Source organism: Paracoccidioides brasiliensis (assembly GCF_000150735.1).
Source record: "Paracoccidioides brasiliensis Pb18 unplaced genomic scaffold supercont2.14, whole genome shotgun sequence".
Classification (NCBI taxonomy): Eukaryota; Fungi; Ascomycota; class Eurotiomycetes; order Onygenales; family Ajellomycetaceae; genus Paracoccidioides; species Paracoccidioides brasiliensis.
Window position 1 is genome coordinate 139,177 of NW_011371371.1, and position 12,486 is coordinate 151,662.

At 46.2% G+C, this 12,486-nt stretch overlaps 3 protein-coding genes across 3 annotated transcripts; 2 read left to right on the forward strand and 1 right to left on the reverse strand.

Annotated features, from left to right (window-relative positions):
* Positions 1–555: 555 nt before the first annotated feature.
* Positions 556–4,692, forward strand: PADG_08072 (uncharacterized protein; the record flags this gene model as incomplete). Its single annotated transcript, XM_010765131.1, has 7 exons — positions 556–580; positions 1,157–1,310; positions 2,115–2,675; positions 2,759–2,836; positions 2,966–3,448; positions 3,520–4,232; positions 4,316–4,692. The coding sequence occupies 7 exons, from the start codon at positions 556–558 to the stop codon at positions 4,690–4,692; spliced, it is 2,391 nt and encodes a 796-aa protein (XP_010763433.1).
* Positions 4,693–6,772: 2,080 nt separating this feature from the next.
* Positions 6,773–9,332, forward strand: PADG_08073 (uncharacterized protein; the record flags this gene model as incomplete). The annotated part of the gene is made up of 5 exons (XM_010765156.1): positions 6,773–6,919; positions 7,055–7,182; positions 7,268–7,820; positions 7,888–8,647; positions 8,710–9,332. 5 exons carry the CDS (start codon positions 6,773–6,775, stop codon positions 9,330–9,332), a joined length of 2,211 nt encoding a protein of 736 aa, XP_010763458.1.
* Positions 9,333–10,458: 1,126 nt separating this feature from the next.
* Positions 10,459–11,555, reverse strand: PADG_08074 (uncharacterized protein; the record flags this gene model as incomplete). The annotated part of the gene is made up of 2 exons (XM_010765157.1): positions 10,459–11,382; positions 11,487–11,555. 2 exons carry the CDS (start codon positions 11,553–11,555, stop codon positions 10,459–10,461), a joined length of 993 nt encoding a protein of 330 aa, XP_010763459.1.
* Positions 11,556–12,486: the final 931 nt, after the last annotated feature.

Below are 12,486 nucleotides of genomic sequence, written 5' to 3' on the forward strand. Positions count from 1 at the left end.
TACTCGCCATACTTCCTTGGTATTGGGCGATACCTAGATAGCCGACGAGTAGATTGAGCCACAGTATGAGTAAAATAGAGCGGTGGTTGTAGAGATATTTCAAAAATTCGGTTCCGACAGTATGAGGTTGTTTTGATTAGTTAGTTATTTGATTTGATTTGATTACTTCATACACCGACATTAGTTAGTTATTCGCTCCGTGGTGGATTATGTAATTTGATTGAGCTTTCAATGATTTCGTGACTAGGATCAATCCTGCAAGCGCTAGATATGTGTGGCTTGGAAAGTTACGTCTTCCTTGGTTCTATTGACTCCATGATTCAACTGCCACCGCACAGTTACCAGGTGACTTGCTTAGCAGTCTCATCAGCTGGTTTATGGCGCAAGGGATATATATGACTCGAATAAATTGTGTCTCCGGGGAGAACCAGGTCTCCAGAGTCTTTTGACGTTTGATGTTGGTATTCCTTTAGGATGTAATAATTCCGTATGGCTGTGCTAAACTGATGCCAATGTTGCCAACCCAAGTTGCACCAAAGTCTCTTCATTAAACCAATGATTCAGCAAGGCGGATACGAAGGTATGGTGGGAACCATGGATGGACAATAGGTGCATCAGGAATTCTGGAAAATTTATAATAATAGACCCTATAATAACGATAATGGGCTGAAGACATCTAGTTAGCCATCTTTAAGAACTTAATTTATCTATTTCAGGCGGAGGCAAAACTGTCCAATGAATAAATGATGCCCATCCAATAAGTGTATGTATGTATGTACTGGAAAGGGTATAATTACTCCAATGGTTAGACTTTTTGAGTACTTCAATACCATGCTTTCAACGGTTTCAGACAAAATGTGGAGACCAGGGTTACTCCGTATCTCCACGCAATGTGGGGAAGAGGATAGAAAGCAATAATAATTAATGAGATCTCCTCACTGGTTTTGCGGAGAGAAGAACGAGTGGTATCAGGATGGGCTCCTTGGAAAAGATATGTCTCCATAAAACAACGTTGTTTGGGTAACCCTTGCGGGAAGAAAGAGCCTTAAGAGATTGATGCTTTAATTTCCCCTATTATTGTGGTCGGGCATGTCTGATGGAAATGATATAATCTGGATTACTTGAACAATTCTATAGCTACTGAATATTTGCCCAGTTGATTCCGCAAACAAGAGTGACCGGGCGAACAATTCAGAAATACCCGTGGGCAAATCTGGGATTCTTGGCCGGGCCCAATGGCGCTTCTTTATGGGGACTGTTATCACCGCAAGTCGTCACCTTGGGCCCGTTGGTATTCAGTTGTGGTATTTGTATGTTTTCCTGCCTTCGAATCGGTCTTGGCTTTTTCAATTCCCATCTAACTAATTCCAGAGACATGTTGCTGTTGAAATCTGATGATTTAGAGGCAGGATGGAGTTGGTTTGGTGGTTATTGCCAGATAACTACGTTAGTTTTTATTACTTTTTTCTTAGATAATAAAACTTTTCCATCAAATCAAGGGAAGAAGTACCAGAAATAAACCAGCAGCTTGTGTCTTTTGCAACCAGAACTTGAAATCGAGGTACTTGTGGCAGGTACCTCTGCTCTTTCTTTTGGCTGCCAAAGACAAGCACTACAAGTACCGCCATATGGGAAGGTTCCGTACATACATGCACAATACAGACCACCCTGTAAATAACGGGACAGCCAAATGAATCTTCAGCCTCACCTCAGGTAACTTCTTCATCTCCAGCCAGCCGACGACAGCAGCTACACATACACTTCATTCATACAAGGGCCTGCAACAAAAGCCCCTGCATGGATGCTCGATATAATCAACAAAACCCCCACTGATTGACGCAAACTAACAGCGCATCTGAGGTTCCGCTCCAGACATCAGGAACCAATCCAACCGTCCCCGCATATTTCGATGCTTGTCGGTTAACTCCTTTTCGTCGGATGTCAGGCTTCTTCTTCTCAACCCCTTGGTTGACACCCTAACGCCCACAAGCTGTCCCTTTTTGGGCTTCTCTCTCCTGACCCACGTTGTTGGTACCTAAATCACACTTCACATTCCACTCCACCTCGTCCTCTACCTCATCTATCGTTGTTCAACCTCCTTTTATCTTTTGTAGGGCTGCTCCGGCCGGCCCTCTCACCACCGTCACGATTTCATCCTCAACTCCCCCCAATACCTCCAACTCGATTTCCCTCCGGTCCCTATCTCCTCATTCCCGGCCCTCGCCCGATCCGCCTACCTCGCTGCACGAATCCTCGCGCGAGAAAGAGGGCAACCGGCGGTTCGCTACGTTCTCTCCCTCCCCAACCCCATCTGCCGCAGACTCCGACTTCTCCGTCTGGTCCGATTCGGGTGATTTGGCTGAACAGCTCGCCAACGAAGAAGATCCCCTTCAAATTCAGCTTCGTCGCTCTCTTGATCATCAGCTCTTTGGTAGAACTGGCTTCCGCTCCCGCGGGAAACGCTCAAAACGGACCAACCACCAGACCCCCGACCACCCTCACGGGCACAACCATCTCGAACTCGACCACAACCGCGCTGGCATTCTCAAGGAGATCATTATCCCTTCCCCTTCCCCTCGCACTGTTTCCAGGGCGGAAAAAATATTAACCATCATCATGTCGCCTGGAAACATCCATAAGGTCCAGGCCAAGGGTTTGGTGGGCAAACCACTGCTGTATGTTGCTTTTGTTATTCAAACCGAGAACCTCACTTGAAATCGAATTTAACTCAGTACTGATGTTTGCTTGACCTTTTTAGATATTTCACGAGCGTCTTTGTATCGTTAGGTGTCTTCCTTTTTGGATATGACCAGGGAGTCATGTCGGGCATTATCACGTACGTTACACCCACTTGTTTAACTGTCTATATCCTCTCCAATTCCGCCAATAGCACTGCTGGGAATTCGAGGATATATGGGCATCATTTGCACTTCTCCAAAATACAGAATCTTACTAGTTCTCTTAGGGGTGCCGACTTTAAAGACTATTTTAACCAACCCACGCGGGCGGAGATTGGTACTATGGTTGCTATTCTAGAAGTCGGGGCGTTCATTTCATCTCTTATCGTCGGAAAAATTGGTGATATTATCGGTAGAACTCGCACTATCCTCTACGGATCCATCGTGTTTTTCATTGGAGGCGCTCTCCAGACATTCGCTACAGGGATTCCTATGATGCTGGTCGGTCGTATCATCGCGGGTTTGGGTGTGGGTGCCTTATCTACTATTGTGCCTGTTTATCAGTCTGAAATATCTCCTCCGCATAATCGAGGCAAGCTGGCTTGTATAGAGTTCACTGGAAACATTTGTGGTTACGCTGCCAGCGTGTGGGTAGACTATTTTTGCAGCTTTATCCCAAACAATTATGCCTGGAGGTTACCACTGGCGTTCCAATGCATTATGGGTGCTTTTTTGGGTGTTGGGTCTCTTATTATCTGTGAATCTCCTCGGTAAGGTCCCCATTTTCTGTTTATTTTATCGTCGATATTTACATCGTAACTGACACTGTTGAAAACAATAGATGGTTGCTAGACAATGATCATGATGAAGAAGGAATGGTTGTAATCGCCAACCTCTATGCTGAGGGTGACCTTCACAATGACAAAGCCCGCCAAGAATATCGAGAAATTAAAATGGGGGTTTTACTTCAGAGACAAGAGGGCGAACGGTCATATGCAGAAATGTTTCGCCGCTACGGCAAACGTGTTTTTATCGCAATGTCGGCCCAGGCGTTTGCTCAACTTAATGGAATTAACGTCATCTCGTATTATGCACCACTGGTGTTCGAATCTGCAGGCATGATGGGACGCAAGGCAATTCTCATGACAGGTATTAACTCGCTCAGCTACCTGGCATCGACTATTCCACCCTGGTACCTTGTCGACCGCTGGGGACGACGACCAATTCTGCTCTCCGGTGCCGTGGCAATGATTATATCTTTGTCATTTATCTCTTATTGGCTCTATCTTGATATTAAGAGCACCCCAATCCTTACCGTTATATTTGTCATGATATACAATGCTGCATTTGGTGCTTCTTGGGGCCCAATTCCATGGCTATACCCACCGGAAATTCTGCCACTGAGTATTCGAGCGAAGGGAGCGAGTTTGAGCACTGCATCAAACTGGGCGTTTAATTGGCTTGTGGGAGAATTGACCCCAGTTTTGCAAGAAGCCATCAAATGGCGTTTATATTTGATGCATGCTTTCTTCTGCGCGGTTAGTTTTGTTCTAGGTAAGCTCGCATTGTCACCTTGTCATGCATTGCTGCTGCTGCTACTGCCACTGTTTTCCAATGCCTGACCATCCTTTTTCTAGTGTATTTCGTATACCCCGAAACCAGCGGTATCCGTCTGGAGGACATGGATACAGTTTTCGGCGATGGAACCTCAGCTCCAACACCCCCCACCCCCGCTGAACAGGATGTGCTCATAGGCGCTGGATCGCCGATTCCCTCTCTTGATCTTCGAAGATCACACGATGACCATCACGGCGCCGATTGTGGAATTCCGGAACTGGACCTCAACCCGACTGAATCGAGCAGTAAGCCAGTTCCATCTGGCATTGTAGAGCGATCTTATCGCGGCGAAGGAATCCGCGGTTGGATATCCAGCATGGTTGGGCGAGGGACTAGCTCTGGCAACAAGGGTGATCAAGGGCGATATAGTCGCCTTGACCAGGATGAGGAAAGGTAGATGTGGAGACGAGGGACTTTCAAAGTGAAGGATAGAAAGAAGACTACTTGGCTGACTCTGGCTTGGAGCAAACATGGGATCTAGTTACCACGGTACATATGTTTCATGGCCACGGTCTGGTTCCAAGTCACTGCTCGGTACCGCGATGTGCAGTGGTCCCTCTCCTGTTCTGATTGGTCTCCCTCTTTTCAGTCACTCGATTCAAATTTTGTTTAGATCTCTGGCGTTATTTGATACAATCTCCCTTCCTCGAATTCCCCATTTGATCTCTTGCTTGGCGTCACTCCAGTCTGGCGATGGATGTTCTTCTTGGGGGCCACAGGAGGATAATTACTCATGGGACCTCCGCCTCATCTTCTTGTTTCTTTCGTTTCTCATTTTTCATTTCTCATTTACGTTTTGTTTTATATCTCTTCCCGGATATACACTTGGTACGCAGTTACGCGTCTCCGACGTTTGGTCAATTTTTCTCGCTGTCCACGCTTCCATATTGTTGGTTACATGGGAGACGCGTTATATATTGCTGTAATATTTTCTTCTCTTTCCTCTCATTTTATTGTTCATTGGCTGCTGGAGAGGAATGGCACGTACACACCTGATTCCTATGTGTCAGGGGCGCTTGGTTTTTTGTAATGATTTCTTAGGATTTCCGTATTACATTTTAGACGGTCAAATGTTGGTTTCACTTTGGATACCTCTTTTTAACGTATCTCTGAAGTTATTAACAGGGTTGATATACAGGGTTTTATATTATCGAGGTCGGGGGTACATTTTATTTTCAGAGGGTATTTACGGTTGAACGTTGGTTTAAAACTTGAGCCCACTTTTCTAAAACCATAAATCCAATTCTCATCACCCATCTAAAATAAACAGTCTACATTCCCTGCACACTTATTACTCAACACTCAACACCCAACACCAGGGTTAGGGGTAAGTTAGGATTAGGAGTTAAGGATTTAGGGATACTTAATTAAGGGTCAGGGCAAATAGGTTAAAATCACCACCATGAAGGGCCGAGAGAAGATGTGTGGGATATGTGCGAGGTATGACTTTAGTGTATGTAGTTTTTATGGGTGGGTCTGTCAATATGATTCAACCACGCCGAAGGATTTTCCGGCCGAATTTTAAAAACATGTTCAACGGCACCCACTTTTCAGGTAATTACTGTTTATACCGTTGTCACATACAATATGTAGGATTATTATGCTCCCGGATAGGACGAGTTGGATTTCCAGAACATTGGTTAATAGATATACGCATACTCCGTATGAATAATTCAATTCAGTGGTTAAGATCGTCTTTATACATGCATTCCACATGGCTTCGAGAAAGAACGCACATGGGCGCTGGTGGATCACTTGACGAGGCTTGCAAGGACGTAAACAGCGAAAAAAGGGTCCCGCGTAAGCGTGATACAGCCGGTTGGAAGCTCCAAAGCCCACTCTTAACAGCCGTGGCCAGGCAGCAGACAGGCAGACAGGTACCAAACGGAGTTTCAATACTTTTTCCATACGATACTAGTGTCAACTTGTGCCTAGGGCCAAAACAAAGCCCCCCAATCCGAAAGACCACCTCTACTTTCCTTAACTTAATTTTCAACTTCAATTTCAACTTCATCTTCATCTTTCAACTTCTTCTCCCCTTTTGTTTCCTTTCTCACTCTGTGTATTTCGTTTCGCATCTACCGAGGGATTGCTAGCTCAATTCGTTTTGTCTCACCACACTCATCTCTCCGTCAATCTCCCGTGTACAGTAACTAGCTACCGTTTCTTTTTCCTGAGGCCCATTTCAATTCCCCTTGTCTTCTCTCTCTATTTTATCTCTTTTTAGGTATCTGTTCAAGGTCGTGGGTTACTTTCGTTCATCTTTTCCCTCTTGGCTCAATCTGTGAGCTGTTGGACGGGCCAGATCTCAAGGTAGTTGCTAGAAATCTTTGGATGGATGCTATCGTTGTCCAACCACTAACCGGTTTCACTTCGTCAACATATTCCATCTCCTTATATCTGAGGCTTCTTTTCGTGACCTGAATTTTTATACACACATTCCTGTCTTCACCGTTCACCTACCGTCTCACCCAGTCATGGCAGCCTATGAGTCTGCCATCACAACGGGCGCCTCACAGAACTCCGATCTTCGTCGAAGAAATGTCTTTGGCTTGCAAAAAGAAGACAGTGGGGCGAGTAACGTCCGGGCTGAAATCGACGGGAAAAGGGCAACACCACAAAAGGTATATTTTATATCTTTCACGTCTAATTCCCAATACCGTTAGCAGCTTGTATCTACCAGCTATATTATCTCCAATTGCCATTTTGTTGTCTGCTTAGGGCCTCAGTTCAACTAACCCTTATTCTCCCAATCATAGTTCTCATTCATCGATGTACTTGACGAGTGGGAAGTTATCATTGCCCCCCTGATATTCACCGCACTCTCCTTCTTCACACGAATGTGGCGTATCGGTCGATCGAATATTGTTACATGGGATGAAGCTCAGTGAGTGTCCTGGAGCCCCAGATGGGACGAGATGTACGATACTTCTTTTGGATGCGACATCTGGCTAAACGCCCGCATATCCTAGTTTCGGCAAGTTTGGCTCCCATTACCTGAAGAGGGAGTTCTATTTCGATGTCCATCCGCCGCTGGGGAAAATGCTAGTGGGCCTGTCGGGTTACCTTGCGGGCTACAATGGCTCGTTTGAGTTCAAATCTGGAGAAAAGTACCCACCGGATCTTAACTATACCTTCATGCGTTCGTTCAATGCCATTTTCGGAGCCGTCTGCGTACCGCTAGCATACTATACAGCCCGCGAACTGAACTTCCGCCGCTCGACTGTCTGGTTGGTGACTCTAATGGTTCTCTGTGAGAACTCCTATGCCACCATCTCCAGATTTATTCTTCTCGATTCTATGCTGTTATGCTTCACCTTCACGACTATTTTGTGCTGGGCGCGATTTCACCGGCTTCAAAATAAAAGTTTCACAGTGGAATGGTTCACATGGCTCATACTGACGGGGCTGAGTATTGGCTGCGTCTGCAGTGTGAAGTGGGTGGGATTCTTTGTTACTGCGATGGTTGGACTATACACTGCTGAGGATCTGTGGAACAAGTTTGGCGATCTAAAAATGCCCAAGGTAGGGGAGGATCCATTATTATTTTTATGGTATGGTATATAAACTGATGTGCCACTCCTTTGAACAGGTTGTTCTTGCACAACATGTCGCGGCTCGAGTAGCAGGATTGATTGTTGTTCCTCTTCTTGTCTACATGTTTTCGTTCTACCTGCATTTCCTCGTGCTCGAAAACTCGGGACCTGGGGATGCGCAGATGAGCTCTCTTTTCCAAGCCAACCTAAAGGGCACCAGCGTTGGGAAAGACAGCCCTCTCGAAATTGCGATAGGATCAAAGGCAACCCTGAAAAACATGGGATATGGTGGCGGTCTCCTTCACTCGCACGTCCAATCCTACCCTGAAGGATCAGGTCAGCAACAGATCACTTGCTATCACCACAAGGATGCCAATAATGACTGGTTTTTCTATCCGAACCGAGATGAGCCCGATTACGACCCGGAAGCTCCTTTAAGTTTTATTGGTGACAAGGATGTTATCCGGCTCGTTCACGCTCAAACAGGACGTAATCTGCATTCGCATCCTGTACCTGCACCAGTGACCAAGAGCAGCTACGAAGTATCAGGTTATGGAAATACAACAATTGGAGACAATAAAGATCACTGGGTCATTGAAGTAGTTAGCGATGTCGCATCCAATGACAGGTCGAAAATTCGGACTTTGACAACTGCTTTCCGCATTCGCCACGCTGTTCTGGGCTGCTATCTTCGTGCAGGCAACGTTAATCTTCCACAGTGGGGCTTCAAACAAATTGAAACTACATGCGTCAAAAAAAATAATCCCCGAGACATTTACACTCATTGGAATATTGAGAGTCACATTAATGACAGGCGTAAGCATGCAGCCCCCTTTCTTTGTCCTTTTGCTTGAGCACGGTCGCTGAATATCTTTTAGTCCCACCCGGTGACGCTGGTTCCTACAAATCGCCATTCCTAAAGGACTTCCTCCATCTCAACGTGGCCATGATGACATCAAACAACGCCCTTGTTCCTGACCCAGATAAGCAAGATGACCTCTCCTCCGAGTTTTGGGAGTGGCCAATCCTCCACACAGGTCTCCGCATGTGTTCCTGGGAGGACAACGTCGTCAAATACTTCCTCCTCGGAAACCCCATCGTCTACTGGGGAGGAACCGCCAGTCTCCTCATCATCAGCATGATCTTGCTCTTCTACCTGGTCCGCTGGCAGCGCGGCTACGACGAACTCAATATGGCCGAGATCGACCACATTTACTATTCCGGCATATACCCAGCGATCGCATGGTTCTTCCACTACTTCCCCTTTATTGCAATGGCCCGCGTCACCTACGTGCACCACTATTACCCAGCGCTGTATTTTTCCATGCTAACACTGGCTTTCTGCGTGAACTGGTTTACGCGGAAGCTCCCCGCAAAGGTCGAGTGGGCCATCTACACAGTGCTCTACGCGGCTGTAATTGGACTCTTCTTACATTTCCGTGACATCGTCTTTGGAATGGAAGGGCCAAGCTCGAAATGGGAGCATTTGTCCTGGGTTTAGTGTGTGGCGGATTAGTAATACACAATGAGCTAACTAAAATATACAGACAGCAAAAACTAATGTGAAGAGCTAGTTATCGCAACTGCTACGATTTTCTCCTTTGCGAGGGATTTTTAATGTTGCATTTTTCCCGCCCGGGGTTGTTGGGGGTTTAGGATGGGTGCGAAATTTCCACACCCCTTCTGGCCAAGGCAAATGGAAGAAATCTTGTCGAGGAGGATTTTCATAATATGTTTTGAAACAATACTTTTTCCTTCCTTTTTTTTTAAAGTTTTCCCCCCCCCTTTTTCCCTCTGACTTGTTTACTCATGCATTTTATCCTTTCTCTCTCTTTTTCCTTTTTAGAATCTAAGATGGTAAAATTGGAGAGGGGGTTGATATACCAAATTTTATAATATCGGCTGCAATCTTAACTCTCCGTTTTTCTCCCTTTCCCAACTCTTGTTATGTATGATGGCACGCATATTCTGGAAAAGATAGGGCAAAGAGAAATATATGTACTGTTTCCCTCTCGTATTAGATTCAATGATGTTCCACACTGTACCCTGCTCATATACTTCTCTATTTTTGATACTAATTCTTTTCTATTTCATTATGTTAGGGAACGGTGTTTGCCATACTCACCCCAGGTAGGTGAAAGGATGTGTTATAGCCAGCAGGCGATTGAACAATGTTTCTTCGTTATCAACTTTCCTCAAGTTGGAATAGAGGAGATTGTAAAAGCAACATGCATTGAATTGATAGATTCCCTGTTTAAAACAGGAAAATAACAGTACACAACGAAATAAGAAATGTTAAGGGATTGGGGAAACATTAGTGGAAGTGCCGGATGCATAAAAAAATAACAGCAATAGTCCTCCCAACTACCTTAGGAATGAAATGCAGAATGTTGTGTAGGAGACAAGAGGGAAATAGTAGCAATGATAGATTAAAAATCAAATAAGATGCAACCAAATATAGCGGGGAAAGCCGCAGTGGTGGTGATAATGGAATAACTGTGATCGATTCTTTCTTTGCCCGGAAAATGTAATTGGGAGGGAATAAAAATGGATGACCTCGCAGCAGACAGACAGGGTAGTAAGTCCAAGCACGAACTACAGATATAACAGGTAATAAAAAAAAAACATTAACAACAGCCATTCCCCCTCCTTTCCATGGCATCGTTAACGCCAAGCGTGACAGTCCTCTGCACGCGCCTAGGACCACCACCAGCACCACCAGTGGCTCCAAAACCCTTGACGCCACTCCGCCGATCGTTCAGATCATACCTCCCGGCCTCGATGTTACGGTATATCCGCTCTGCAACTTCCAGAAAGGCTCTCTCCACACCTTCCCCTGACTTGGCGCTCGTCTCCACATAGCGGGATACATTATTCGTCCGACACCAGGCCTCCGCTTCCTCCCGTGTAACTATCGTTTTGTAGGGTTGTTGTTGATGTTGTTGGTCACTGGAGCAGTTATTTCCGTCCACTGCTTCTGAAGCAGCCAGGTCACTCTTGTTCCCGACTAACACAACCACTATGCCTTCCTCTGCGATCTGGCGCAGATCTTGCAGCCACTGGGTCAGCGAGGCGAAGGTGGCAGGGCGTGTGATGTCGAAGACGAGGAGGGCACCGGAGGCGCCGCGGAAATAGGAACGTGTGATGGATTTGTATGTTTCTTGGCCCGCTGTATCCCAGAGGGAGAGCTTCATGCGCTTTTGCACGACGGGTGTTCGTGGCTTGCGTGGTGGGGCGGGGAGGCCGGCGGCAGCGGGTTGTTGAGTTTGGATATGGGTCCGGGTATGTTTTCGTTTGGTGGGGTCATTTCCGTTCATTAACGTCGTGGAACCATGGGGATTCGAGGAGATCGTTGAAAAAGGGGGGAGCACGGGGATGTGGGCCAATGATGATGATGATGGGGATGTTGGGGAAGGTTGAGAGAACTCAAAATCTAGGCCCAGCGCATCTGATGCGGGGGGTCCGACGGGGACGATGCGCGAGCCGAATTCGACGCCGATTGTTACATCGTGGGATGCGGAGAAGCGGCCTTCACAAAGCCGGATGGTGAGCTGTGTTGTATTGGAGCAGGGTTAGTTGGAGACGATAAAATGTTTATGGAGTTATCTGCAAGTTGTGGATGGATTGAGCGCAGAGAAAGGCGGGGGAAGCACACGCTGGATTTACCGGTGCCGGAATCACCAATACAAACAAGCTTTGCGATGTAATCCCATGGCTGCGACATGAACGCAACTATGTTGGAGGAGGAGGCGATTTGATTTATTCCGAAGGCACGGTTGATGTTCTTGGTGTTTTATGTTGGGCGGATTTAAGACAGCAGCTGGGGTTACTCCGTAAGTTATGGTAGCCTGAACGGGGAGTAAGTGCAGCAGTATATAGATTTATTCAGCGGGGGGGGGGCTAGTGGTGTGTAAATGGGGAATTGGAGTTCTGGGGTTGAGTTGTTTAAAATTGTAGCCCGTACTCCCGTAAGCGACTACGGATGAAGCATGAAGCGCAGAAGTTGGAGGTTGAGGTTGATGGTTGCTTGGAGCTAAAAAGTCTTAAGAGCTGCCGGCCAAGTGCAGGCAGAAGCTTGAGTGGCTACAACACACTCTGCAGCACAGATATTGCCCTAACATATATTACTAACCTAGTTCCTTTAACTAGTTAGTTAACTATATGGAAATTTTTCACTTTTTACTCATCTCTTTTCTTTCTTTCCTTTTTTTTATTTTTAAATAAACCTGATTTTATCTTCCTGATTTTTCTGTGAACTTCTGGATTGTTTGCCTGCTGCCGCGGGGCACATGACTCTGCTTATATCATGTTACAGTCTTAGTCATCCCCGTCTGGTCCCCTGGTGACTCTTCCCCCGGCAGGGCTCAGTCACGCATCACCCAAAAACATCCAACAGCCAAACATCTTCAACCTCAACCTCAACCTCATCTTCATTCTTCATTCTTCCTTGCATGCTCTACTCTGTGTTCTCCTGTGGACCTCATCTCTTGTCTAATCTCGTCTATACCTTTCTACACTATTACTCACCTTGCTATTCTCTGGATCTGCTGCATGTGTTGCTGCTCCTTTCATAGCAATTCCTGATCTCCCATGTCTAACCTACTCTTCACCGACTCGCTTCACTCTCCACCCTTCAACTAATCAACCACCAACCA